Genomic DNA, 27,927 nt, shown 5'->3' with positions numbered 1-27,927 from the left:
GGGATCCAAACCTTTTACGACAAATTAATCACCAACCAATAAACAGACTCTGAGATTAAGGTTTAACTCAGCAGCACTCTAACAAGGAATAACAATCTCAAAATTCAAAACGACCTGTTCCTTTCACATTATTAACTCACGACTGCACAATGAAACCAAAGTCCACACCAAACCCAAACTTCATCAACACTCCCTGCTGAGAAACTCTAAAATGACAAAAAAATGACATTAATCACATTAAGTGCCTCAACCTGGAGCCATAAAAAAACATGTGAAAATGTGTGTGCTTATACTGAATATACACTTATTTAGTGTGCTTCAAATTGTTCAAATAAAGTGTTTACAGATATAATATAGTGTGGAAGAACTATGACATCACCTTGCAGGCCTGCTAGCATAAAACCGGTTCCCTCAATAAATTCCCCATGGTATTTTCCCATAGGCTTTTCGAAGATTGCAAATAACAAGCTTTGTGTTTAAACACAGTTCACTACACTTACACATTTTGTCCAACCGAATAATGCTCACCCAAAAATACAACTTTTAGCATGTTTGGACTTTAAATGCAAATGCAAGAAGTAAAAAGCTAACATTAGGCTTTAAACGGACTATAGTGGCCTCAGAGCGCTTGCTTGTTACGTCAAGAAACTAATAGCGCTTCAGAGTTTTTCTGAATAAAAGCTTTTTGAAAGAGCCTATAGGTGAGAAGAAAAAGCACATGTTGTACACAACATTTCTCTCTCTAGGGAAGCAGGAGTCAAATAGAGATGCTTTTCAGACTGAGTACAATGCTGTGATGTTGTCTGGCATAGACCATACATGTACACGTGTATGGCATGCTATGAAAATCAATGGTGGAAATCACTGCAAGAAAGAATGCAATTTTAAATCTGCCTGCCAATGATTTTATTAATTTTGTCATCTCTGTGGTTCAGCAACAAACACACATGAAAATACATCTGGCCTGGCCAGATGCAGACCAGTGGTCAGTTATAAATGCAGACATCATTCACGTTGCTTATATTTACCAAAAATAGATGTGCATCACCCTGTTCATGAGAAAACAACTGTTCCTAGTCTGCAACTCTGATGATGTTAGCAGGATACTTCCAGAAATTCCAAAAATAATAATAATAAAAAAAAATTATATATATATATATATATATATATATATATATATATATATATATATATATATATATATATATATATATATATATATATATATATAGCGCTCTGTGCAAGGCGTTTTATAAAGGACAACTTTCAACAATAAAAGAACAAGCTGTGAATTGTGAGCCACAACCTGCAGTAAAGAAGGAATTAAACAATGGGAAACACTGTCACCTTTAACCACACTTAAGAAAACAATATCCTGCTCATTCAAACAATTTAATTAAAATGAGCTGAAACACCAGTTTTTGATTTTTTTTCGGGACAACTTAATTGTTTTATGTTTGACCCACTTAAAAAGTTAACTTTATTGGTTTGTGTTGGGACAACATGAAGCAAATGTGTGAAACCCAGAATTTTGTACAGTGAATTTCGCTACAAACTAATTCATATTTATCCATCCATCTCCCGTAAACACCCACAACCTTCACCAGCATGTTCAATGTCTCTCTATAAAAAAATAAAATAAAGTATTTTTACGCAGCGGATGCCTTTCCAGCTGTAACCCATCACTGGGAAACATCCATACACACTCATTCACACACATACACTACGGACAATTTAGTTTTCCTAATTCACCTGTACCGCATGTCTTTGGACTGTGAGGGAAATCAGAGCACCCAGAAGAATCCCAAGCGAACACGTGGAGAACATGCAAACTCCATACAGAAATGCCAACTGACCCAGCCGAGGCTTAAACCAGCGATCTTCTTGCTGTAAGGTGACAGTGCTACCCACTGCACCACCACTGCATATTATAATATATTATGATATAATATGATATAATATAATATAATATAATTAATATAATATAATAATATAATAAAAAATGTTTTCTTTGTAAAACATCTCTATGAAAAAATGTTCTATAACCCCATAATACAACTTTAACTGTATATTCATACCTGTCTGTCTTCAATGAAATAAACCACATTTTATAAAAAGCTTATTTGTAAAAACTTAGGAATTCAAAACATACTCTTTGGCTCCCTCCACAGACAATATGCACATGTCTGTGCCATGTACAATCAGTTCTACAGGTGAAACATGCAGGACATTGGCTTCAATGTTACGACAATATGTTGAATCAATGAAGCGTATGAGCTTCACTTGTCTGCTTTTCCAGAGAGCTGATATTGGCCTTGTGCTTATGAGTTACTACAGATTGAGCTGTTACAGGTCACTCTCTATCAAATTAAAATCAGACAGCAGGCGCACATCTCGCACGTGAGTTTAATTTAGCCATCAACGACCGCGATCAGCAGCACAGGTGCACGAAGGAGCAAGCCGACCTGAAGAACAGGTGTGTGGTGTTGTTGAGAAGCAGCTCTGTGCAGCATTTGGGCTAAAATGAAGGGAATTCTGGAATGGAGGGTGATGAGGTGCCCGCTGGAACGCCAAGAATGCCGGTCTCAAATACCATCTCTGCACACACCTGCCAACAGCGCCTGTTGAGTCCGCAAACCTACTGTACTGTAGGCCTCGGGGGTGTTTTTATCAGCAATGGAATTAGATCTCGGTTTCAGCAGACCCTTTGGAGGTCATAGAGGAGAATGGGGTTGCTCTTTCATAGCTTTTTTTTTCTCACAGCTAGTTTAGTCAATTTTTCTAGAATTATATGACAGTGCATTACCTGTATGCTGAACAAAACAAGAGGGTTAGGTAGACTACACTCTCTGGCCACTTTATTAGGTAAACCTTACTAGTACTGGGTTGGACCCCCCTTTTGCCTTCGGAACTGCCTTAATCATTCGTGGCATAAATTTACCAGGATATTAGAATTATTTCAATGTTTTTTTTTTGTTTTTTTTTTAGGCTGAGGCGTTGACATGATGCCTAATTGGTATTAATGAGTCCAATGTGTGTCAAAAAATATCCCCCGCCCACACCATTACACCACCACCAGCAGCCTGAACTGTTGATACAAGGCAGGATGGATCCATGGTTACATGTTGTTGACGCCAAATTTTGAGCCTTCCATCTGAATGACGCAGCAGAAATTGAGACTCATCAGACCAGGCAACGTTTTTTTTTTTTTTCAATCTTTTATCGTAAAATTTTGGTGAACAATTCGTAGCCTCAGATTCCTGTTTTTAGCTGACAGGAGTGGCACCCGGTGTGATCTCCTGCTGCTGTAGCCCATCTGCCTCAAGGTTGGATGTGTTGTGCATTCAGAGACGCTTTTCTTCTATCAGCTCAAACCAGCCTGGCTATTCCTCTCTGACCTCCTTTCGGACCATTCTCTGTAAACCCTAGAGATGATTGTGCGTGAAAATCCCAGTAGATCAGCAGTTTCTGAGATACTCAGCCCATCTAGCCCAATAACTATGCCAGGTTCAAAGTCACTTAAATCACCTTTCCTCCCCATTGTGCTCGGTTTGAACTGCAGCAGATCTTCTTGACCATGTCTACATGCCTAAATGCATTGAGTTGCTGCCTTGTGATTGGCTAATTAGAGATTTGCCCTAAGAGCAGTTGGACAGGTGTACCTAAAGTATATGCTGACTGTTTAGTCAATTGGAAACAAGTGAGATAAGGAGACTAAATTATTTATTTATGTCTCTAATAAAAGCCCTTCAAAAAAAGTGGAGGATGTTCTTAACTGACATTTAACTGCATATTATTTGAACTGTTTTAAAAAATGATTAAAATGTAAAATTCTATTAAGTGCAATTAGTTGAGTGATTTTTAATTATTCAGTTATTAAAAGACTTAACGTGACCATGCTGTTTTGTTATTTTATTTTGTACTGTTCTCTTGATAAACTTCCCGCACCATATATATATATATATATATATATATATATATATATATATATATATATATATATATATATATATATGTATATATGTATACACACACACACAAACACATATATAGCAACTACCTAATCCATATGTACATGCATGGTACAGTAGAAACGTTACATGCATCTGCTCTTTTTCACTTGTTGTTTGCTTTGATATTTGTCTTCCTTTTCTAGAATTTACACTGCTAGTAGAAGTAAATATAAATATGTAAGTATAAAATGAAATGTGATGACAGAGGAGGTCGACCAAGCCTGGAACTTGTTTTGATTTGCTTTACGTTTTGGTTGATGTTTGTTTTCTTTTCTTAATAATGTTTTTAAATGTTTGCAGTTTCTCGCCTCCTTCGCTTGATCACGTGAGTTTTAACCCTATTACAATACATATAGGGCCCTAACATACACCCGGCGCAAATAGGCACAAGACGTGTTTGGCACAATTAATGCTATTTTCAGACCAGCTCAACCCTAATTTTCATGCTTTGTGCCACGTTGTTTAAATATCAAATCCATTTGCGCTACTTTGTGGACTCAAGGGTGTACTGGTTTATAAAGGAGGTGTGTCAAGGCAAATTGTTGGTGCATTGCTTTTCAGAGAAACTGAAATAGACTGCACCATTGACCAAGTAAAAGCTGGTCTAAAGTCCAGAGCATGTTAGTTATGCTTCTATGCAGGTTCCTATGCTTAATACACACACTTTGTACAGAAATACACAAATATCTTTACATATGAAAAAAAATTAAAGGATTTAAATGTTCCAAAAAAACATTATTTACTACATAACTATATAAAACATACCTTTATGCCTTCTTCACGTCTTTTTTCAGATTATTCATGGCAGTTTGTATTTTTATTATAACGTTATTATTATTAGCAGTATTATTTATTAGATGCATATTTATATTTGTTTTAATAAAAACAAGTTTAGATATGTCCATCTGTCGGGTTTTGGAGACGTATACGTAACTATATGGGCCATAAGAATAGGACGTGTGTTTGGATATAACCACACTTATTGACCACACTTTGTTATTATTATTTATTTATGCGTTTGCTAGGAATTAGAACTGAATTTAGATATGGTTTTGAAACAAATCTTTGCGCTTAACAAGTCAAATTATATATGTAGGCTCACGAGTGTCTTCAGTGAAGTGAGTACAAACACAGTTGCCTTATCCACGAAAGTAAAGGAGTAAAGTAAAGAGTAAAAGTAAAGAATGGAGGAAGATCATTCTTTAACCTTGCGCAGATGGTAAAAAATTTGGTTTTTCCATTCAGTTTTTCCACTTACAAAGTCACCATGTAAATAGCAAATGCGCCATGGCGTGACACAACTGACTGAGTTGTGAGATGAGAAATGTGAGATGAGACTCTGATTGGTTTAATGCACGTTATGCTTAAAACACACCCCTAACTCATTAAGAGAATAAGCACAACCCTGTTAGACCCTGCGCCGCAGTGCAACGTGTATTTTTCTGTCCTTAAAATAGCAAAAATAGATTTGGACGCGCCCTTAATACTTTTGTGCCATGCCCTTTAGACTTTTCTCCTAGATCGTAAAAATTGAGCCGATAGTGTTTATAACTTTATTTATCAATTAAGAGCTATATATTGATTAATTTACTAGTTTGGGCTCTATAGTAATGTTACAAAATTGTACTATATTTTTTACTTCAGTTTACAGCATTAGCTAAGATACACTCCAAAATGTATGGTATGTTTATATAAGACAAAATTTAGGTTCAAACAACCCAGCTTTTTTTTACATATTGTTACTATAAATAATATTACTAAATTAAGTATTCTACTTAAAAAAGAAAAATATGTTGTTGCAAATAACAGTTTCCTTTCTTTATTTTTCTATTCGTTCCATACACATTCCATTGTCTTGATTTGAGTCTTATTTTTATATAATATTTTTGTCATTACACATACATGTAGTTCCCATTTCTATGAAAGTCAACATTTTCTTTATTAATTAGTGGTCCAGTTTAATTAGGCGATTATCAAGCCCCTTGTGATTATTTTATTGCCATCATTCTGTGCTGAAATAAAAATACCTTGGCTAAGACTAAGAGGAATTGAATCTAATGAAAGCTTCTAAAGTAGGGTTTAGTGATGAACTAGAAAATAGCTCTAACTTCAGCCAGTTTAAACAGGATTTTGGTTGTTTTTATATGATCCCGAACCCTTCTGATTGGACTTAAAAAAAGATTGGCCACTCACGTGCTGCTAGAAAAACCAACAATGTCCCAGGAATATTGTCAAGTAAGTAGCCATAAGTAAATTTTAAAGTAGAAACCAGATTAAAGGCATTCCTCCTGCTGTAAAACCCAGCAAAAGGGATAACGCAGTGGTTTCTGTAATCCTCTTAGATGGTTAAGTGTTTCAGGAATTAAATGGTATTAATAACTCTGTATGTGGACAGGAGAAACGTGACTCCAAACTAAACATCAAATCCATGTGTTTATTTTTTTTAAATCACTAGACATTTAATAAAATATTTATCAAGTCATATATTTAAAATATTTATTAGTCAATTTTAAAGATCTATCTCATCATTTTGCCAAATAATGACATTAAAAAGTGTAAATTATGAAATAAAAAACATTAAACAAGTAAATAAATACAATAATAATATTAATTAATAAATATTAGACTGCCATTATAAAAAAGTCAAAGATATGACAAAATAACAATTTGTCAAATAAAGTCAATTAAAGGACAGAAGTTTAGCATTTTAGGATATAAAGTCATGATCTATGAATTGAAATGGTAAGATACTTTAATTTAAGTTATTAAATATTTCAACCTGTAACATTTAAAAAAAAAGAAATGTGCGCACATCAAGAAAAACTGCCAGTTTAGCTCTCAAAAAGTCACATTTTTACAAAAATACAAAAAAGATACAAAAATATCACATTCCGACGACATGGTCTTCATACACCTCATAGATATTAAAGACTTTTTAAAAGCTAAGATGGCAGTGTGCCGATTTTCTTTTGATCTTTTGCTACAACCTGTAACATTTACCATTTTATTAGAAGAAAATTTTTTTGTTAGTTTTTTTAATTCATTGTTCTTATTTTAAATATTTTTCCACCTGCATCCAGTTATTCTGATGTTATGTTCTTATGTATTTAATTTTCTTAATTTGGTGTTAATCAAATAATTAATTAATTTATTATTGTTTTGTTAATGAATGAGAGGTTAGGGTATAGGATTAACAATGGACAATGCATTACTGCTTACCTCTCAATATTTAATTTGTATTGTCATACAAAAGACCAGTAAAAAAGGTTGAAAAAAAAAATTAATAAATACTTAAAAATAAATATTTTTATGCAATAAGTAAAAATTAATGTCATAGTTCTAAAATAATAATAAATTATGCTTTTCAAAGTCAAAATTATTGCATAAAAAACATTGCACACTGTTATTATTAAATAAAATTAACAAAAATATACAGTTGAAATCAGAATTATTAAACCCCCCGAATTATTATCCCCCCTGTTTATTTTTTCCCCAATTTCTGTTTAACGGAGAGAAGATTTCTTCCAACACATTTCTAAACATCATAGTTTTAATAACTCATTTTTTATAACTGATTTCTTTTATCTTTGACATAATATTTGGCTAGATATTTTTCAAGACTTTTATAGCTTTAAGTCACATTTAAAGGCTTAACTAGGTTAATTAGGTTAACTAGGCAGGTTAGGGTAGGCAAGTTATTGTATAATGATGGTTTGTTCTGTAGACTTGAGAAAAATCGAATAAAAGATCGAAAAAATATAGCTTAAAGGGGCTAATAATATTGACTTTGAAATGGCTTTAGAAAAAATAAAAACTGCTTTTATTCTAGCCGAAATAAAACTGCAGAATTTAACCAGAAGAAAAAATATTATCAGACATACTGTGAAAATGTCCTTGCAATTTTAAACATCATTTAGTAAATATTTAAAAAAGAAAAAAAATTAAAGATGGTTTAATAATTCTGATTTCAACTGTATATGCTTTATTATTAGAATAAAATGTAGAAATTATGAAAAAACGTAAAACTTCATAAAATGAAAAAGTCATAATCATGAACATTTTTAAATCATATTTATACATTACCTAAAAATACAACTTTAACACTTTACTTGCTTTTTTTTGAAAACAGTACCTGAATTAATAGATTTAATGCACAATGAATCAATTCAACTTACACTAGAGCTATATGATTAGTACAAACAAATCTCTCTAATGATAGATCATGACCTCCATATTAACACCAGCTTCTTGATATCATTTCACAAACACATCAAAGGAATTTCAGAATATGAATACTAATCACTTTAGTCCCGGCACATGACCACATTATATAGTACAGTATGTCCAATCTCTTGTACGAGAAAAACAGCTCTCAGGATACAAAACCACCCGAGTAAACTTTCCAGGAAAATCTGCCACAGAGATCTGGTATGGCAAAATCAGGAATCTGAGCAAAACGAAGCAGGGGGGAGTCAGATCATGGGAAAGGAACAGATTGTGTGAGGTCACCCTTTGGGGCAATTGGAGACCAGGTTTACAGTGGCTCTTAAAATATACACAGCTTTAGGTTTGAGTAAATGAAACCGAGTCTGGAACAGTGGAAAAAGGCACCTCATTCCCAGGAAGCAGAAATACTTCCTTCCAAATATAAAAAGAACAAAAATAAGACGTGCGTGATGTTTGTGCACCATGAAGCACGTGTGTTCTGCCACTGTGCTGCCAGCGGAAATGAGCCTTCATTGGAAAAAATGTTGGACAAATATTTTTATAATAAAGTCTTAGATTTATTTTTTTTTCTATTCAATGAACGCCAGTGGGATTCACTGTTGCTTTGGTCACAACTGACTTTAAAGTCTTCTTGGCACAACCACATCAACTTGTAGGCCAAAAATGTAAGAGGTGTTGCAGATAACCTTGATTCCTACATTTTGAGGTCATTGCTTGGTCATTTTGAAGATACACAACAAACAGCAATAAATATGCTTAAAAAATAAATTAGATATTTGAAAAAGAGCACTGATAAAAATCAGAGAACACTTTCAGATCCTCTAGTTCATCATGGTAATCTGCATCTGGGGTACTTTTCTTAATTATTTGAGAAATACAATTGAACAGTTTTTATTGACTTTGCAATAAGGTGAGTTGTTCTAATGAGACCTTCAACAGCAGGTTGTACAATGCCTCAAAAAGGCTGGCTGTCCAAGAAAGACAAACACATGAAAGTGCAGAATAATGTGAAAAATCTCAATATGGCCAACAGGTTTAACACTGTTGCTGAAATTGATCATCAGTTTAGCTCTGGACAGTCTAAAGGTCTGTTTTGACATATAAGGCCACATTTACACTGCATGGTTTAAGTGACTCAATTCCGATTTTTTTCTCCCATGTGGCACAGATCGGATATGGCCCATGTACAGTACGTGTAAGCGAGAAAAAAAACACATGGATTATGATTTACTCAAAACAGATTCAGGACTTGTTCATATGTGGAAATTTATCCGTTATAATTCGAATCTGTGCTCTCGTGTCTGCAGTGTAAGCAGGTAGATCGGATTTTCACCTGTCAATGCGAGTCACGCATCATTGATTGATTATGACTTCTAGGCTGGATTACTGTAATGCTCTATTTGCTGGCTCCCCAGCATCCTCTATTAACAAACTTCAATTAGTACAAAATGCAGCAGCCAGAGTTCTTACCAGGTCTAGAAAATATGATCATATCACCCCAATTTTATCCTCCTTACACTGGCTGCCTGTTAAGTTTTGTATTGAATTTATAATATTATAATATTATATATAAAGCTCTAAATAATCTAGCTCCTGTTTATCTCGAACCAACCTTCTGTCTCGCTCAGGCACGTGCACACATAGGGCTCAACCTGTGCAGTACACATGCCCTTTTTAGTCTTGGATAGAAAGTGCCCTTCCAAAATGATCAAAAGTGCCCCTGTGACGCGACACACCCTCCGTCCCGCCCTTCAGTAGGCGCACGACAACACTGGTCTTGAGTACGCGTGCTCAACCACCACCCCTCTCCCCCGCTTTACAGTACGCGCGCGACAACACAGCTCTTCATTACAACAACCCCCCCCCCCCCCCCCCCCCCCAATCTAAAGTGTAAAAGCGCTATACAAATAAAGCTGAATTGAATTGAATCATTATAAATCATAGCGAATGACGTCAAGTCAGATGCTTTCATTTCAGAACAGACTTCAGCAGAGTCCCAAACCTTAAATCTCAAACATGAGGATTAAATACACTTATATACTGTCATATAGCACAGGTAAGCATATTAACAAGAGAGAGAGAGAGAGAGAGAGAGAAAGAGAGAGAAAGAGAGAGAGAGAGAGAGAGAGAGAGAGAAAGAGAAAGAGAGAGAGAGAGAGAAATCCACCACATCCACCACATAACTAACATAAACTATTATAAAACTATGGCATACATTACGTGCATAAATCAAGCCATGGACAATATGTTAAGATGCCTACTGGTTTAAAAAGTTGTAGATTAAAAGACGGTGGCCAAATCAGAACTTTTCTGTCATAAACCATAGTAAAACAACAACTTGTCAAAAATAATTTTAAAAAATGAAACCCTGTGAACACATTAAATACAGGAACGGAGAAAAGAGCACTCTTTTATTATCAGCTTTTATTCAGCGCCGACTCTTTTTTTATTCCTGGTCATTGCGTCATTGCTGTGTGCTGTGTAAATGCAGACAATAGGATACGAGTGACTTTTAAAAGAAGATGTAAGCAGGTCATCAAAAAAATCGGATACAGTAAAAAAAATCGAAATTGACCATCAAGATCTGCAGTGTAAATGCAGCCCAAGAGTCTCAATGTTTAAATGCTGTTTCACATGAGATGCATCAGTTGCAAGTGTCTAGTTTATTTTTAATGGACAAAACAGGAGCACTTTAATGGGTGGTATGCAAGCTGAGATTGTGCACCCAATCACCAGGCAATTCCTCAACCCTGACTCTTCACATCTTGTGTCACTTCAGGTTGTAGGATTGCTTTTACCACAGGTGAAGTCTATTAACAAGTTAGGGAAGTATGGTTGGTAAAATTGACCAATGGATTAATACAGTGGTCGATGTACTGTTGTGGTCAAAAAGAAACTGAACCTTCTTAGATGCCTACCTGGCCATGTGTTCTTGGCTTTTCTCAATGGGAGGAGGCCCCTGGAAGACCCAGGACATGATGGAAGAACCATGTCTCTCTGTTTGCCTGGGAATGCCTTGGGATCCCCCGTAGAAGCTGGTGAAAGTGTCTGGAAAGTAAGTCTGGGGTTCCTTGCTGATCCATGCAATCGCCCTGGAAAAGTGGTTGTCAATGGATAGATGAGCTTTGGGTCATGACAGATTAGACAAGATTTTGGATACAAGTGGCCAAAAATTACCTTCTTTTGTAAAGTGACAGGGCAAACCCATAGAGATAAGATGAGGAGGTCTATCACCTTCAGGAAAGTCGAAGTAGAGCAGCTGAGTCTCCACATCAAGAGAAGCCAGTTGAAGTCCCAAGACCCAAGACACACTGGAGGGAATATATCTCTCGGCTTGCATGGAAACACCTTGTGATTTTCCTGGAGAAAGTGTATAGGGTTTCCTCCTAAGACTGCTGCTCCCACAACAAGGCCCTGGATTAGTGGCTGGAAATGAATGGATGAGCAGATACAAAAAAATGGCAATATAATCAAACCTGGGTGGTTATGAGTGCAGTTGTTTGACAAGTCCAAGCTTTTAACCACAAGACTAGATGTACTAGTGACTAAATATTATTATTACCAATCAAAAAACATTCCACTGAGCTCACAACGGAGTGCTGAAAACACAACGGAGAAGAAAAAGTATTATAATTTGTTTGTAATTTGTTTTTTTTAATTTGGACTGAAAGCTCCATTCTGTACTGACCAAACCTTATATAAATCTATTAAAATACTATATATTTTTTTCTAGGCAGAGTAATGTACCCACGGCTCCCTCAAGCTCTTTAATTAGATTTTACATAAATTTGTCCACCTTGACACAATTTATCAAGGGCCATTGATTCACAGTCAAATAAATATCGGAGAGCATAAAAATTACTGAACACAGCAAAAATTATAGATGCCCACTTTAATGAGTGCATGCAAAAGGGAATTAATAGACATCCAGTTCACTAGTTTGATCTTTGAACATGTACAAAAACTATTTTATCACAATGTGAATAGGAAATTATATCTGATCTTATCTTTCAGATTCAGGTTGAACATTTTTTTTTATTTAAATACTTTAAAACATCAGCATTTTATATAACTAGACTTTCAGTTAAGAGACAGAAATTCTCATATCTCATTGATTACATCTGAGAATATCCAAGAAAAATTCTTGAGTATGGAAAAACGTGAGTTTGAATACACGATGACAGAAATGTCTCTCTTTCTTTAAGACTCTGCTGAATCTGAATGCCCACCACAGCTGGACCACCCTCAGCTGAGCTGTGCTGTATAATGTAATCACTGATACTCATTAGAGCCACCAGCCTCCTGACCTGCATCTCTTGGCTGCTTTTCATAGTTTTCATTACTGCTCCCAGGTGTCCAGTGGCTGCCGTCCTTGTTTTCTATGAGCCGAGCTCTGGAAAACGAGACAATAATGCCTTTTTCTGTGTCCCTGTGTAACATGGAGAACAGCAGACAACAGCACATTCTCAGATTGCAAGAGATCTTTGATTTGTGCTATACTATGTGTGTGTGTATTACTGAGATCCAGACCTCTTTGCTGTTGGTCTTTTTAGGGCTTTCTGCCCAGCCATGCCAAAGTATCTGTGCATTCAGGGGTGGTGAGGCTGAACTGTGTGGAGTTAAGCACACAAAAAAACAGCCATGAAATAAGGGACGAGGGTGGAAGAATGAAATATACTGTACTGTTTGAGGAAAGTCCACTGCCCCAGGCAGCTTTCGACTGTATTTTTTTGTAAATTGCTTATTTTTTGAGTTCCTCTAATGCTGTTAGTCAATGTTTCATTCAACAACAAGTTTCATAATTTAGTTTGCATGACGATTTACCACCCACTCTCTGACCCTGAGGTTAAAATGAGCCATTTTTTGCTGCTGTGCTTTCACACTCCTGTGTAAACACTCGTATAAAATAAATAACAACTCTTACTCATGCTGTGAAAAAACAACTGTACTTGCAGATAATATTAAAGTGATAGATCACCCAAAAATGACATTTCTTTCATCATTTACTCACCTCACCTCACCTCCAATATCATTAAGGGAATACACTCTTTCCCTGACTCAGGCAAACTCTACCTTTGTTTTCACCCCACCTCAAAGCCTCCCCCCAGGGTATTTGGCAGACTAAAAAAACTCCCCAGGGGCCCAAAAGAAGACCAGACGAAGGTTTTGGAAGTTATTTTGGAAACATGACTGACCCAGGTACACACTAGTATGCTCACTTTAGGCGGGACAGTTAAATCCAGCTATTGAGTAAAAGACCAGCAGACAAGCACTGCTTGAATATGCTAAATTTCATTTGGAAAGTCCTGGAAGAATGTTTTATGGATTGATGTGACCAAACTGAAGTTTTTGGACCCATGAATAAGCTGTAGTATGGCTGATGAGCAAAAGAATACCATCCCCAATATCAAACATGGAGCTGGACCAGTAGTTCTAGTGGTCTTGCACGTATGAAAAACATGACTCTTTGAAGTTTTGGGTCGTATTAGCAAAGATTGCGGTGCATAAACTGAAGTTTGACAATCTTTAGATTTTCCTACACTGTTGAACAAACACCTCAAATAATTTCCAAATCAACAAAACTTTAAATCCCATTCAAATGCTTGATAGAACTTGAAGAAATAAGTGGCAATGTGAAAACAAAAAAACTATTTCAAAAACAACCCAAGCTCATTGGAAATATGTGCCCAGGACAACATTTTTGAGAACTGAGAAATATGTACCCTGAACAATGTTTTCTTGCAGTTTTTTGTTTTCACAAATCCACTAGAGGTACATTTTTGACAATCTCAAACACATCACTGTTTTCTCATGCCATTTCCCAAAAATCCACCTTTTTGTATTTTGTTTTTCCTCGTTTCTGGAACCGTCCTTCGTCAGCCACCTACCAAGGCTAGTGATGTTCGTGGCAAGCTACTGAGCAAACCATTGATGCCATCCATACGGAGGTAAACAGCCATGGTATTGTAATATTCAATTTACAGATGAAATGCAGCCATATGTACCAGTGAGCACATATTTCACAAAAATGTACAAGGCACATTTTCCTAATGAGCCTGTGCTGATAAATGAACCTCACTGGTTGTTTCACATCAAGCATGCTTGCGCTTCCAAGACCAAATTTTAATCGTGAATCTCCCATTCACATTCCAAAGGTGCTCTATTGGATTGAGATATGTTGCCTGTGGAGGTCATTTGAGTACAATGAACTCATTGGCATATTCAAGAAATCAGTTTGAGATGATTCGGGCCTTATGACATGGCACGTTATCCTGTTGGAAGTAGGCATCAGAAGATGGGTACACTGTGGTCATAAAGGGATGGACATGGTCAGCAACAATATTCAGGTAGGCTGAGGTGTTGACATGATGATCATTTGGTACTAATGGGCCCACGGTGTGCAAAAGAAAATATCCCCCACACCATTACACCACCACCAGCTGCTTGAACTGTTGATACAAGGCAGGATGGATCCATGCTTTCATGTTGTTGATGCCAAATTCTGACCCTACCATCCGAATGTCACAGCAGAAATTAAGACTTATCAAACCAGGCAATGTTGTTCCAATCTCCTATTGTCCAATTTTGGCCAAATTGTAGCCTCATTTTCCTGTTACTAGCTGACAAGAATACCATTCAGTGTGGTCTCCTGCTGCTGTAACTAAACTGCCTCAAGGTTCAACGTGTTGTGCATTCAGAGATGCTCCTCTGCATATCTCGGTTGTAACGAGTGGTTATTTGAGATACTGTTGCCTTTCCATCAGCTCAAAGCATTCTCCTCTGATATAGCTGAATGCATTTACACCCACAGATCTGCCGCTCATCCCATATTTTCTTTTTTTCTGTAAACCCTGGATATGGTTGTGTGTGAAAATGCCAATAGATCAGCAGTTTCTGAAATACTCAGACCAGCCTGTCAGGCACCAACAACTATGCCACATACAAAGTCACTTGAATCCGCTTTCTTCCCCCTTCTGAGACTTGGTTTGAACTGCAGCAGATCATCTTGATCATGTCTACATGCCTAAATGCATTGAGTTGCAGCCATGTGATTGGCTTTGTGTTAAAGAGCAGTTGGACAGGTGTACCAATCAAAGTGTCTGGTGAGTGTGAATTAGTTCCAGTTAAACCAATTAATTAAAAACCGTTTTGTTATTACTTTATTTATTCATGAACAATAAACCTTTTATTACTGGCTTATTACCTGCCTATTATTAAGATATTAACTGTTTAATAGCACTTATAAAGAATTGTCTTATTTTACATCCCTAATTCTATAAACGATCACTCAACTACCTTACTAACAATCAACAAGCAGCTAATTAGTTATTTTATTAGGCTAAAAGTCTTAGAGTAGTTATTTGTTATAGTGTGAATTGTACATAAAAGTATTATGTGAATATAAAATGAATGCGAGCATCTGATATTTAGCTAAAGCAACAGTGATTAAGCATCTAAGCAGCCTGTGTGTTTCAGCTGAGCTCAGTCTTGTCAGCAGTGTGTCTGTTATCTCCACATCTGCTTTATCTCGCAGTCTCTGTTGGACAGCGATGAGCCTCAGACCTCACGTAGGCAAAGCCAGGTTTTCATATGGAGCCATAGATCACTCTTCACCCTCACACAGACCTGAAAGAACGCTACGCTGTTTATCAAGATAAGAACGAAGACCAGCTGGACGCACAGAACACCAACGCATCCACTGCAAATATGTTTGCATTTAAAGTCTTTCTAAAAACGTGCAGCGAAGCACGTGGAAACAAGCTATTTATATTTTGTATATTGTGGTCTGTCATTTAAAAGTAGTATATATTCATTTAAGTTATATATCAATGGTAATAATAATAATTATTATTATTATTATTTTAAAAAATTATAGAAAAAACATTTAATTTATAATATTTTTCATCTGATCCTGAAATTATTCTGCCAATTTTCTTCCTATTTATTTTAAATGAAATAATTCATTTAAAAAAATAATACTTTAATTCAGTAAAATGTATAAACTTAACATAAATACATTTTGTATTGTGGCCTGTCTATTATACTATGCATAAACTCTTCATATTTATTTTAAAATTCACAAATTTTAAACAAATTAATTATTAATCCAAAAGTAAACAAAATATAATTCTGTATAAATTAAACTAAAACCAAAATAAATACAATTTATATTTTGTATTCTATAAAAATTATCATAATTTAGTGCAATTATTGAAAGTATTATTGATTATAGTACAATTTAGAATTTTATTTGGGGTTATATGTTTTTTTAAGATAGAAAAAAGTTATACATTTTAAAAAGTATTAAATAAAATAGAATATTAAAATTAGCTTTAATACTTTTGGTCCCACTTTATATTAAGTGTCCTTAACTACTATGTACTTACATCAAAAAATAAATACAATGTACTTACTGGGTTTATAATGTATTTGAGAACACTTGTGGTGCTTTTGAGTTGGGGTAGAGGTTGGATTATGGACAGGTTTGGTGGCATGGGTAGGTTTGAGGGTGGGTTAAGGTGTAAGGGATGATCAACAGTGTATTTACAATTTAATTACAAAAGTTAATTACAGATATAATTACATACATGTATTTAATCAAGCATAAGTACACAGTAAATACGTGTACTTACACAATAAGTACATTGTAACAAACAATTAATTTCTATGTAAGTACATATTAGTTAAGGCCACTTAATATAAAGTGGGACCAACAATGAAAAATAAAAATAAAAAGGATTTTACCCTTCATTTACATGTGTTAAAATTAATTGTATTATCTGTAAACTGTTTTCAAACTGTTTAGTTTAATTGTACTGTAGATTTATTTAGCTTTGTCTTCATCCATGTTCATGCCCATGCTGTGCCCTATAAAGTGCAGATGGTACGTCCTGCCACACAAAGCGTCTCCCAGAGGATTGAGGGACATGCTGCACTGGAGAAGGAGGCTTGGCGAGCAGCACGTAGCTGCAGTATTTTTACTCCCCACTGACAGAAGGACAAACAGGGCCGGGCATATTTGGTCTTCACTCCCCTTCTAAAATCCCAGAGGGACCTCCACTGCTGACCCAAACCCAGACAAAAACTCCTGCCAAACTTCTGCCCTCGTAAACCCACAGCCAACAGGAGTGTTCATAGTGTTTGAATGTTTCGGCACAGTTCATTTCCCAGTGTGGGAAAAATAGGAATGAAAATATTCTGCATTGGATAGCACAGGAAATGGAGTGAAACACTTGTTTAGGTGATAAAAGCACTGGTTTGCACCATTAGCTGTTTTAAGAATCTGTGCAAAGGGAAAGAGAGTTTTGTTTTGTTTAAGTCTAAACACATCGCCTGCACGGTATTCAAATGTGGCTTCAAAACTTTCTTTCAAACATTTCTGTAAATTCTGAGTTTGTAGGACTGAGCAGGGGCAATTGAACACACGGTTAAATGTCACACATTTAAGCACTTCAACACATTCAATAATTCCAATAATATGTACAGAAAAAATATTCATTTGAAGATAGCTGAATGTGAATGTGTATGCTGTTCATATGTTTCTATTATGATTAACACTGGTAGTGTATTTTAACAAATGGCTAACATGTTCTAGCACATTATAAGCATGTCTCAGGCATGTCTTGATTGCTGCTAGCACAGCTAACTAACATTAACCTTTTAACACATGGCTAACCTGCTTTAGTTACTGCTGTTTAGGATGTTTCAGCACATTTATAGCATGAAATTTGCATGCTGCTATTGTGTATAGAACAATGCTACGGTAGCATAATTCAACAGTTTGCTAACATGAATTAGCATATCTCTAGCATGTTTCTAACATAATTTAACACATGGTGATGCTAAATGATGTACACTTACTGAGAGAAAATTAAAGTAAATTAGAGCTATAATATTTTTGAGATAACTTATAATTAGCAAAAGTTGCTTACCATTACGAACCGTGATCTGTAAAAATCATGAACTCAGATGCCCTTTCTTGATCCTGACCAAAATGTGTTGCCATGGAGATGAAGCTGACAATTGAATCTGCTGCTTTAGATAAAAGAAAGGAAAGATGAGAAAAACAGAGTAAGCCTTACAAAATGCAGCTTTAAAAACACATAGTGATATCAATACTGTTAATGAGGTCAGTAAGCATTATTAATGTTTCTGGAACAAGTAAACTAGTATGTCTCTTCCTTGTTTTTACATGGTTTTACCTTATGGTTCTGAAGTGCTTTGGGTATATGGCCATACACAATAAATGCGCTAAATAAATACACATTACATTACACACACAAGCTTGGGGCTGGGCAATATTGCAAAAAAAAAAAAAAAAAAAAAAAAAAAAGAACAATATCATGTTCCATATCATTTAATATCTATAATTACTGACTATTTTTCATACTACATTTACGAATATTAGGATTTTAACCACTTTATTTTTATTTACTAACATTCATTTATTCATTTTCTTGTCGGCTTAGTCCCTTTATTAATCCGGGGTCGCTTCAGCGGAATGAACCGCCAACTTATCCAGCAAGTTTTTACGCAGCGGATGCCCTTCCAGCCGCAACCCATCTCATACACACTCATACACTACGGACAATTTAGCCCACCCAATTCACCTGTACTGCATGTCTTTGGACTGTGGGGCAAACCGGAGCACCCGGAGGAAACCCACGTGAAGGCAGGGAGAACATGCAAACTCCACACAGAAACGCCAACTGAGCCGAGGTTCGAACCAGCGACCCAGCGACCTTCTTGCTGTGAGGCGACAGCACTACATACTGCGCCACTGCCTCGCCATTTACTAACATTACCAAGGCAAATAGTTTTATTAGTCAAAAACAAAAATATTTAAAGAAAATATCTGATCTCTTTATAATAAAATAGACATAAGTGGTAAAGAGACTCTTAAACTTGACAAATAAGATGTTACAACGTGTGTGCAACGGTAAAGATAGATCAACAAGGTATAAATAATAATGATACAGTAAACCTCAAACTCTGTAAACAAAACAAATGATGGTAATCAAATTTGAGCTTTCAAGTAAAGAAACTTACCATAATTAATTATTCAAATACATACTGCTGGAGCTGAATAACTACATTACCCCTATGACAAAAAAAATCTTTCAGATGGGGGTGTAATTGGCTGTGATGAATGAGAAAAGAAACCAAAAAGCAACTCTGGCGACATCCTTACATGCTTTTTTATTTAAAATCTCTTCACTGCTGCTATACGGAACATTTTTTGTGTGTATTGTTATTCTGACCTAAAGTGACAAGTGCGAGTGCGTGGTTTCCATGACCATTTACAATGAGCTTTGTGCTTGCGCTTCCCTGGTGTCTCTTGTAACTAGGCATCCATCAAGCGTCTTCTCAGAGGATGACAAAGGGACAAGCTATTGCTGCAGCTCCGATGCAAATTTATAGAAAAAAAAGTCAAAAGCGCTTCAGTGTTTGGATGTTCTGTGTTTGTCTCAGGTGATTAGTCTGCCGCTATTACTGAAATTTGTATATTCCATACAAAGTGTGAAGCAGATTAGTTAGTTCTACTTGCATGAATCGTGGTGTGCTCACGGTGCACTTACGGCATTTGGAAAAGTTCAGATGTTTTCAACTAGGTGTGGCTAGAAAATGTGTGCACGCGTCTGTTGTGCACCGCTTGCAAACCATGTGCACATCGCTCCAATTTTGTTTTCTGATTTTATTTTCAGCCCTTAACCTGCTGATTGGTGGAGAGGAGACAAAGTGATGAGGCCAATTATGATATGGGGATGGTTAGGAGGCCATGATGGACAGATGCCAGTGGGTTAATTTGGCCAGAGTTAAACCCTTACTCTTTTTCGAAAGACATCCTGGGATTTTTAATGATCACAGAGAGTCAGGACCTTAGTTTAACGTCTCATCCAAAAGACACCACTAATTGAGCAGTATAAAGTCCCCATCAATATAAAGAGGCATTAGGACACACAAAAATCAATAAACTGAATAAATAAACTATGATAAATTCATTTTCATGATTGTTTAATAAAAAGAAAGATGAAAAAAGCACAGCATTTATTTAAAATGTACATTTTCTGAAACAACAGACTATTTTGATTAATTTAGTGTGTTTTTATAATCCACTAGATAAATCATATAAACAATATTATATGACCCTAAAAACAAGGCATTGTTGGTGATGTAGCTAGATGGCTGAATTCGACAGGTATTTCTTCAGTTTACCTCACGTCCCCTTTGTCCTGCAGTTTTGATAATGTCACAAACCGCGCTCTGTTTATCTTCTGCACTGAGATGACAGAATATCAAGCACGGCCCGCGTCCTCTCATATCACGTATCCGCTTTATATGCTGTATATGCCACAGGACATGAGGGCGATCTTAATCACCTCTCACATCTGATAGGATTGTGTGTGTATAATAAAGACACATGATCCGGATGCACAAACACTTGCTGTATGAATCAGCTGTCCACAAAAGACAAACCACAGACCTCAGGGCTGGTTACTGTTTAGGAGCGAAAGATAATATGGCAATATAGTACAATATACAGTGTGTGATGGGGAAGTCCAGTCTTGGAAGTGTATCAGATAAAGTGATCTTAGATAGGAAATACTCATGGGAAAGACAGTAACTGTTTCTAGATAAATATTTAGTTTTGCTTCATTTCAATGATTGTCAATGACTTAAAATTTAACAAAAAAATAAAAAATAATTAAATCTAAAACTTGTAGATATTATAAGATCAATAAGTAGTTTCAGTTAATGCACAGTGCATAATTAACTTTACTGTTGATTTTGATATTTATCACAATCCTTTTCTTTCATGGAAAAAATTCCATGGCCTTCCATGTATTTAGTCATGATTAATGTTAGATGAATACATTATACAGTACCAATACATCATTATTAAACAGAACTAGATTTGTCAACATAACCTATTGCATTTTAATTAACATTACTTACTAACTTACTGCCAGGACCGTTTATATCGAAGTTGATTTTTATCAACTTCACGATGTTGATGTTTCGTGACATCTCATTTTTACAAGGTGGGTTGTTAGCCCAACACTCAACCGCAAACCTGGAAGACCAGGACATACACACATACACTACAGACAATTTAGCTTATCCAATTCACCTATAGTGCATGCCTTTGAACTTGTGGGGGGAAACTCAGAGGAAACCCACGCCAACATGGGGAGAACATGCAAACTCCACACATAAATGCCAACTGAACTAGTGACCTTCTTGCTGCAAGGCGATAGCACTACCCACTGCATCCCTGTGTTTCCATTTTTATTAACAATAACAAACTTTAATAAATTATGTGATAATTAATTTTCACTGTTAGTTCATTTAGTTGTTCATTTTTCTTCAGCTTAGTCCCTTATTTATCAGGGGTCGCCACAGCGGAATGAAACGCCAACTATTTCAGCATATGTTTTTTGCAGCGGATGCATTTCCAGCTGCAACCCAGTACTTGGAAACACCCATACACACTCAAACTCACACATGATCATACACTATGGCCAATTTACTTAATTCAATTCACTTATACCGCATATCTTTGGACTGTGGAGGAAATTGGAGAACCCGGAGGAAACCCACACGAACACATGGTAGAACATGCAAACTCCACACAGAACCCAGCCGAAACTCGAACTAGTGACCTTCGTGATGTGAGGCGACAGTGCTAACCACTCAGCCACCGTGCCGCCCCCACCTTTAGTTTATGCAAGCAAAACAATGGTAGCAAACGAGACCTTACTGTACAGTTACAAAATGAATAAAATAAATAAATAAATAAAATGTAAATGTTTATGAATATGGCACTGAGCAATTATTAGGTGACAGATTGATTTTGACCACAGCTACACAACTGAAAGTGATCTACATGGTCATTTAAAATGATCATATATCAAAAGTTAGGCTGTCTTTTTTTAAATACATGACATTTTATTTCTATCATTATTAATTATTGACTGATTATTTCTTTCTTTTTAGATAGACTATTTTTTTTTAGTCTTGAAGCATTTGATTCAGAGGTTAAACCTTAGCTTATGTAAGAAGCTCAGAGACAATCGTTTGTCTATTAAGACAGTATTAAGCTCAGCTTGGCACAGACCCATGAAAAGACATGCTCTGATGGGACGAGCCAAACATTACTCATCCTCTCTCTATCTCCTTCAAAAGTGCTGGGGGTCCTGGTTTAATGTTACCGTCTACGGCACTCTGTGTGTCCAGATCATTGTTGGCTGGGTCCAAACGTCTGAGAGCATATTGAGAAGCACTGATCTCAGACCTGCTGCACTCCACTGGAAGTCTGTTTGCAGATCTCAATCACAAAGATTTAATGTCTCCCAGACTACAGCATTTTGGGAGCCTTACAAAGGAATAGTTTATATTCCAGTAAAAAGAAAGAGAAAAGCAAAACTATTGAGTTCAGCTGAAAGAGACTGAAAAGGCATTTGTTTTGTGTGGCTGTGGGTGGTGATGATGACCACCTTCATCCTTTCCCATTCTTTTATGTCATAAACTGCCTACTCAAAGCATCAATACACAACCAACACACACACAACTTCAAATGACTGCTCCATCAACCAACATCCGCACTTGCAAACTTTAAATATGATGCCGCTTGGTAATTACAACACATGGGGTTCATTTTCACTGCTATTTTTATATGTTTACATCAAAATGAGGCTAAATGTCAAAATGATCAAAGTTAACAGAGTGTGTAGAAGACAATAGTGGATCAACAGTTATTGTCTTCTCTGAAATTCCAACATCTTGGACAGAAATATATGGAAAATATAATGTAAATAAAATAGAGGGATGGCGCGGTGGCTCAGTTGTTAGCACTGTCACCTCACAGCAAGAACGACGCTGCTTCGAGTCCCAGCTGGACCAGATGGTGTTTCTGAGTTTGCATGTACTCCCTGTTTTTTTCCAGGTGCTCTTGCTTCCCCCACAGCCCAAAGACATGCGCTATAGTCGACATAGATTAACTAAATTGTCCGTAGTGTATGTGTGTGTGAATGTGAGCATGTACAAGTGTTTGCCAGTACTGGGTTGTAGGGTTGCACGATAACATGATACTATGGCTCCAAAATACGGGTGGTGCCACTCTAGTTTGTAAACTGCAGTATCATCATTAATGGTTACAATAGACAATGTTGCATGTGGAAAAGTCACTAATATGCTCACACGTTTGTGCAACAATAAACCACATAATTTGAATAATCTGTGAATCTCTATAAGGTTGCAAAACTGTAGAATTCACGCCTTTATCATAGCCTATTGCACGTTTTCTGGTGTTTCAGTTTGAAGGCACACCTGAATCAGTTCATTTCCGTTCCTGTCATTATGATTTACTGTAGTAGCTACAGCAACCGCAACAATTTCTTTAAAAAAATGACTCACAAAGTGAAATTTTGAATACCTGATGAGATAAAAAACAATAGATGACAAACCCAAAAGAGCATCAGGAAACATTGAAACAATTTTGACCACTTCATAAAGCCACTTTTGTTGGAAAAGTGATCAGAATATTGCAAATATTGTATTTCACAACTCCCTACTACAGTCACATCATTAAGGGCTCTATTTTGACGGTCCATGCGCTGAGCGCAAAACGCAGGGCGCAAACGCTTTCAGGGCGTGTCAGAGCGCATTTTTGCTAATTTACGGACGGGAAAATGCGCTTTGCGCCGCGGCGCATGGGCTAAAAGGGTTGAGTTTATTTTCTTAATTAGTTATAGGTGTGTTTTGAGAATAAACCAATTAGAGTCTCATCTCCCATTCCCTTTAAGACCCAGCTGCGTCGCGCCATAAGCGCATTCGCTATTTACAGGACGCAAAGTAAGTCTAAGTGTAAAAAATGAGCATTTCACAAGCTAACAGTTGACAGTTTTTTAACAGAAAACTGTTAAACAGAGCATCTACTGCGTGAGAATGAGAGATAATGGATCACTTTCACATTCGCTCTTGGATAGGAAAACTTTTACACACAGACATCAATTAGTCTATAAATAATTAATTTCGTTTGTTAAGCGCAAAGATTTGTTTCAAAACTATTTCTAAATTCAGTTCTAATTTCTAGCAAACGAATAAATGAACAATAATGACCAAGTGTGGTCAAAATACTGAGTTAAACCTGACAAGTGGTCAAATCTAAGCTTTTTTTTAAAAAAACAAATATGAATATGGATATATAAAATAATACTGCTAATAATGATAACATTATACAAAAGCAAACGTGTTATGAATGAACTGAAAAAGCCTCCCGAGATGAAGAAGACATAAAAGCAGTGATTTTTCATATTTATGTAGGCTAGAAAATAATATGTTTTGTAATATTTTAATCCTTTATATTTATATCCTATATATTCTTATTATATCCTATATGTATCCTTAATATTCAATTTTTTTCATATGTAAAGATATTTGCCTATTGCTCTCTAATGCGTATTAAGCAGTGCGTAAGAGAGGCGCAACTCTGCGGAGTTTAGACCGGGTTAGTTTTGGTCTAAAAAGACTATTGCGCCGTGTCTTGCGCTACACTGCGCCGGGTCTATGATAGGGCCCTAAATGTTTGTACTTTCCTGAAATGTTATGAAAGGCAGCTCTTTCTCCATTTGCTTTCTGTTTCAACCTTGAGATATCCACCCTGAGGTAACCAAAGATTAGACTCTCAATTTGGATTTAGCCTCCACTGTTATGAAGATTTCAGATGAGCTGAACACCTGTGATATGACGCCAACTCTAAATAAACTTAGGACACCTCAAATTTATTGTCCTTACATTGTAATCTTGATCACAGAACGTAATCATTGCTTTAATTACAATCATCATGTTCAATCATCATGACACAATAACCAAATTACTCTTAATTGTAAAGCATGTTCACAATTTTTTTTCTGTAACGCTGCTTTGAAATTATATGTATCCTGAAAAGCACGATACAAATAAATGCGAATAACCCACATGCTGTCTAATCCAGTAAAGCAAACATCTACGTGCTAATTAGCAGTGATTTTGATCCTGATGGAGAAAGAGAGGGTTGGGGGCAATGCAAACACATGCACCCATGTGGGAGTGACACAGAGCATGTGAATCAGTGTGATGCAAGTGTAATGAGAGAGTAGGAGGACAGACCCGCACCGCCACACATTCACTGCAGGAGGGAATGTGCTGGCAATCTGTGCCACTAAAACACAAACAACCATTAGGGCCATGCATCAGTTTAGGATGATTTTTGAGTTTTTATTGTTTTACTTATAATAAAATGATTAAATGATTAAACATATTTCTGAATTGATATGTGAGATATTACCAAAGCCAATGATCATAATATCACTGGAATCTCTGTTTTTGTTTTTAAGATTATGTTTTTTATGTTAATGATTTAATGAATGTTTTTGTAATGAAAAAGGGTAAATAATGACTAAAATAAACAGCAAACAGAACAAAACGGTAGAATTGTCTTTAAGTAAACTAACCATAATTTTACTACAAATAACCCCATCACCCTCCCCAAAAAATAAAACGGCTTTATAGCAATTGAAAACAAATTAACCATGATTTTGCTACTCTGATCATAGCTTAATCATGTCATTTGCAGTAAAACTCAATATGCCAAAAGCATGGTTACTACATTAAATGTGTTTATCATTTTAGCTTTCACAAATTGTAAGTAACTTTATTTAAAAAAATTTAATTTTAATGCAAGGGCAGCATGGTTGCTCAGTGGTTAGAACTGTCGCCTCTCAGCAAGAAGATTGCTGGTTCAAGTCTTGGCAGGGCCAGTTGGCATTTCTATGTGAAGTTTGCAGGTACTGTCGTGTTGCCGTGGGTTTCCTCTGGGTGCTTTAGTTTCCCCCGCAGTCCAAAGACTTGCAATTATAGGTAAATTGGGTAAAAACTAAAATTGGCCATAGTGTTTGAGTGCATATGTGAACGTAAGAGTGTGTGGGTGTTTACTAGTAGTGGGTTGCGGCTGAAAGGGCATCTGCTGCTTAAATCTGTGCTGGATGCCGGTTCATTCTGCTGTGCTGACCCATGATAAATAAGGGACTAAGCCAAAGAAAAATTAATAAATTAATATTTATGCAAGTATTAGGGTTATTATATTGATGTAAAAATGTCTACTATTTCCAAACATACCTATTCTTACAATTTAAGGCTGTTTTGAGCATAAATCATGTATGCAAATGTAACTGCAGTTATTTCGTAGATGAATACTTATTATTTGTTTACATTATGCAAGTGTGTGCTCTTGCCAGCAAACAACGTTATGGTAAAATAACGTTATTCCGTTTTAATCCTGCCAAATGTTCTTCAGCCCTCGTTATACAAACAAACAATAGACCTAATGTACTAATCTGTTTAACATAAATGGTTAATAAAGTGATTACCTTGAAACCGACATGTTTGGTTAACCCACAGCAACAGCAGACGGCTCTCCTTCAGGTCGTTCAGGTTCAAATCAGTTCTTCAGGGTTAAATGGTGCTAGAGCCAGAAATCAGTGTATCTCGCAGCGCCATCCGCTGGTGAAAACAGTCACTACACCATTGCTCTGGTAAGCTACTAGTGGAGGCATTTGGTCCAGCTTTTTACTGTGTATTTAAGAGTTGTTAAACGTACTGTCAACGTCTAGTCGTGTTTTATTACAATTTTTACATTTGATCTCTAATTTAGCAATATTTATAGCTTATTACTTATTAACTAAACTGTAGTAGGCTACAGCCTATTTGAGGACCTGAACTGTTCTCTTATATAAAACATATAAACTTGTCTTAATATTGGGATACTGCCTATGGCAAGCTGCTTTAAAGTCTAAATATTCTTTCATTAATTTTCTTTTCAGCTTATTCCCTTTATTAATACGGGGTCACCACAGCTGAATGAACCGATAACTTATCCAGCACATTTTTATGCAGCGGCTGCCCTTCCAGCTGCAACCCATCTCTGGGAAAACGTCTAAATAATATATTTTTATGTTGGCCTGCCTATTCTTATGCAATCAGACACTATTTATCATTTATTAGAATACTAGACGTATAACTATTCAATAGATAGATTCATTTATCAATCAGAGAGTGTGTTGTGTATTATTAGATACCAATAGTTATTAAATTCAGCTATTTTAAATTCAGCTATTCGAGCCACATGATATTATCTATTGAACAGATACTATCTAAGGAATCAGTGTTAGTACCCAATAATAAGAACTAGTGTTATACTTAGTTTTAAGTTTTAAAATGGTACTAGCAAACTAAATTGGCCATAGTTTATGAGTGAGTGAGTGAGCACATATGGCTGTTTTCCAGTACTGGGTTGCAGCTGGAAGGGCATCTGATGCGCAAAACATATGCTAGAATAGATGGCAGTTCATTCCACTGTGGCAACCTTTGAAATGAATGAATGGTACTACCTGATAAATAACCATACGTAGTTAATGAATAGTACTTAATAGTACTTAGCAGCGATGATATAAGAATTAGTAGCATGAAAATAGATACTACAGCCTATGTTTTATTGATTAAATTTTGAATTTTGACAAGCCAATGAAAAGATTTGTCTCCATCTAGTGGTTGAAACAACAGCATTGACAAAGTTGTCACCAAAAACAGTTACTTCCGATTAAAAATGATGAACTTTAAATAACAGATCTGATTCCCCACAGAATGT

At 36.0% G+C, this 27,927-nt stretch overlaps 1 protein-coding gene and 1 long non-coding RNA gene across 25 annotated transcripts; one reads left to right on the top strand and one right to left on the bottom strand.

Annotated features, from left to right (window-relative positions):
* Positions 1–3,212: 3,212 nt before the first annotated feature.
* LOC108180164 (uncharacterized) lies at positions 3,213–26,712 on the bottom strand. 24 transcript variants are annotated; one of them, XM_087295754.1, is made up of 7 exons: positions 26,651–26,712; positions 18,173–18,275; positions 12,771–12,849; positions 12,548–12,669; positions 11,418–11,666; positions 11,159–11,332; positions 3,213–3,425 (listed from the first exon to the last, which is right to left on the bottom strand). In XM_087295754.1, the coding sequence occupies exons 3-7, from the start codon at positions 12,827–12,829 to the stop codon at positions 3,370–3,372; spliced, it is 660 nt and encodes a 219-aa protein (XP_087151880.1). In that variant the 5' UTR covers positions 12,830–12,849; positions 18,173–18,275; positions 26,651–26,712; the 3' UTR covers positions 3,213–3,369. The 24 variants fall into 24 exon arrangements, with proteins under 24 accessions (XP_087151880.1, XP_087151879.1, XP_087151887.1 ...); XM_087295753.1 differs by having other exon boundaries at positions 18,173–18,272; XM_087295761.1 differs by having other exon boundaries at positions 3,287–3,425; positions 12,548–12,633.
* LOC147832568 (uncharacterized) lies at positions 12,973–16,029 on the top strand. Its single transcript, XR_015516799.1, has 3 exons — positions 12,973–14,201; positions 14,236–14,597; positions 15,285–16,029. It is a non-coding gene; the product is annotated as an uncharacterized LOC147832568 (long non-coding RNA).
* Positions 26,713–27,927: the final 1,215 nt, after the last annotated feature.

Source organism: Danio rerio, chromosome 19, assembly GCF_052040795.2.
Source record: "Danio rerio strain M-AB ecotype USA chromosome 19, GRCz13ab, whole genome shotgun sequence".
NCBI lineage: Eukaryota > Metazoa > Chordata > Actinopteri > Cypriniformes > Danionidae > Danio > Danio rerio.
Note: the sequence above shows the minus strand (reverse complement) of the source record. Positions and strands in the feature narration are given on the sequence as shown.

Bases quoted from the DNA above. Each gene is read 5' to 3' on its own strand.
- LOC108180164 (XM_087295752.1), bottom strand. From the start codon at position 12,829: ATGCACAGATACTTTGGCATGGCTGGGCAGAAAGCCCTAAAAAGACCA. The intron at 12,670-12,770 runs GTCTGGATCTCA...CATGTTACACAG, and splicing joins AAAAGACCAACAGCAAAGAG to GGACACAGAAAAAGGCATTA. The intron at 11,667-12,547 runs GTCAGGAGGCTG...ATTCATTTCCAG, and splicing joins AAAGCAGCCAAGAGATGCAG to CCACTAATCCAGGGCCTTGT.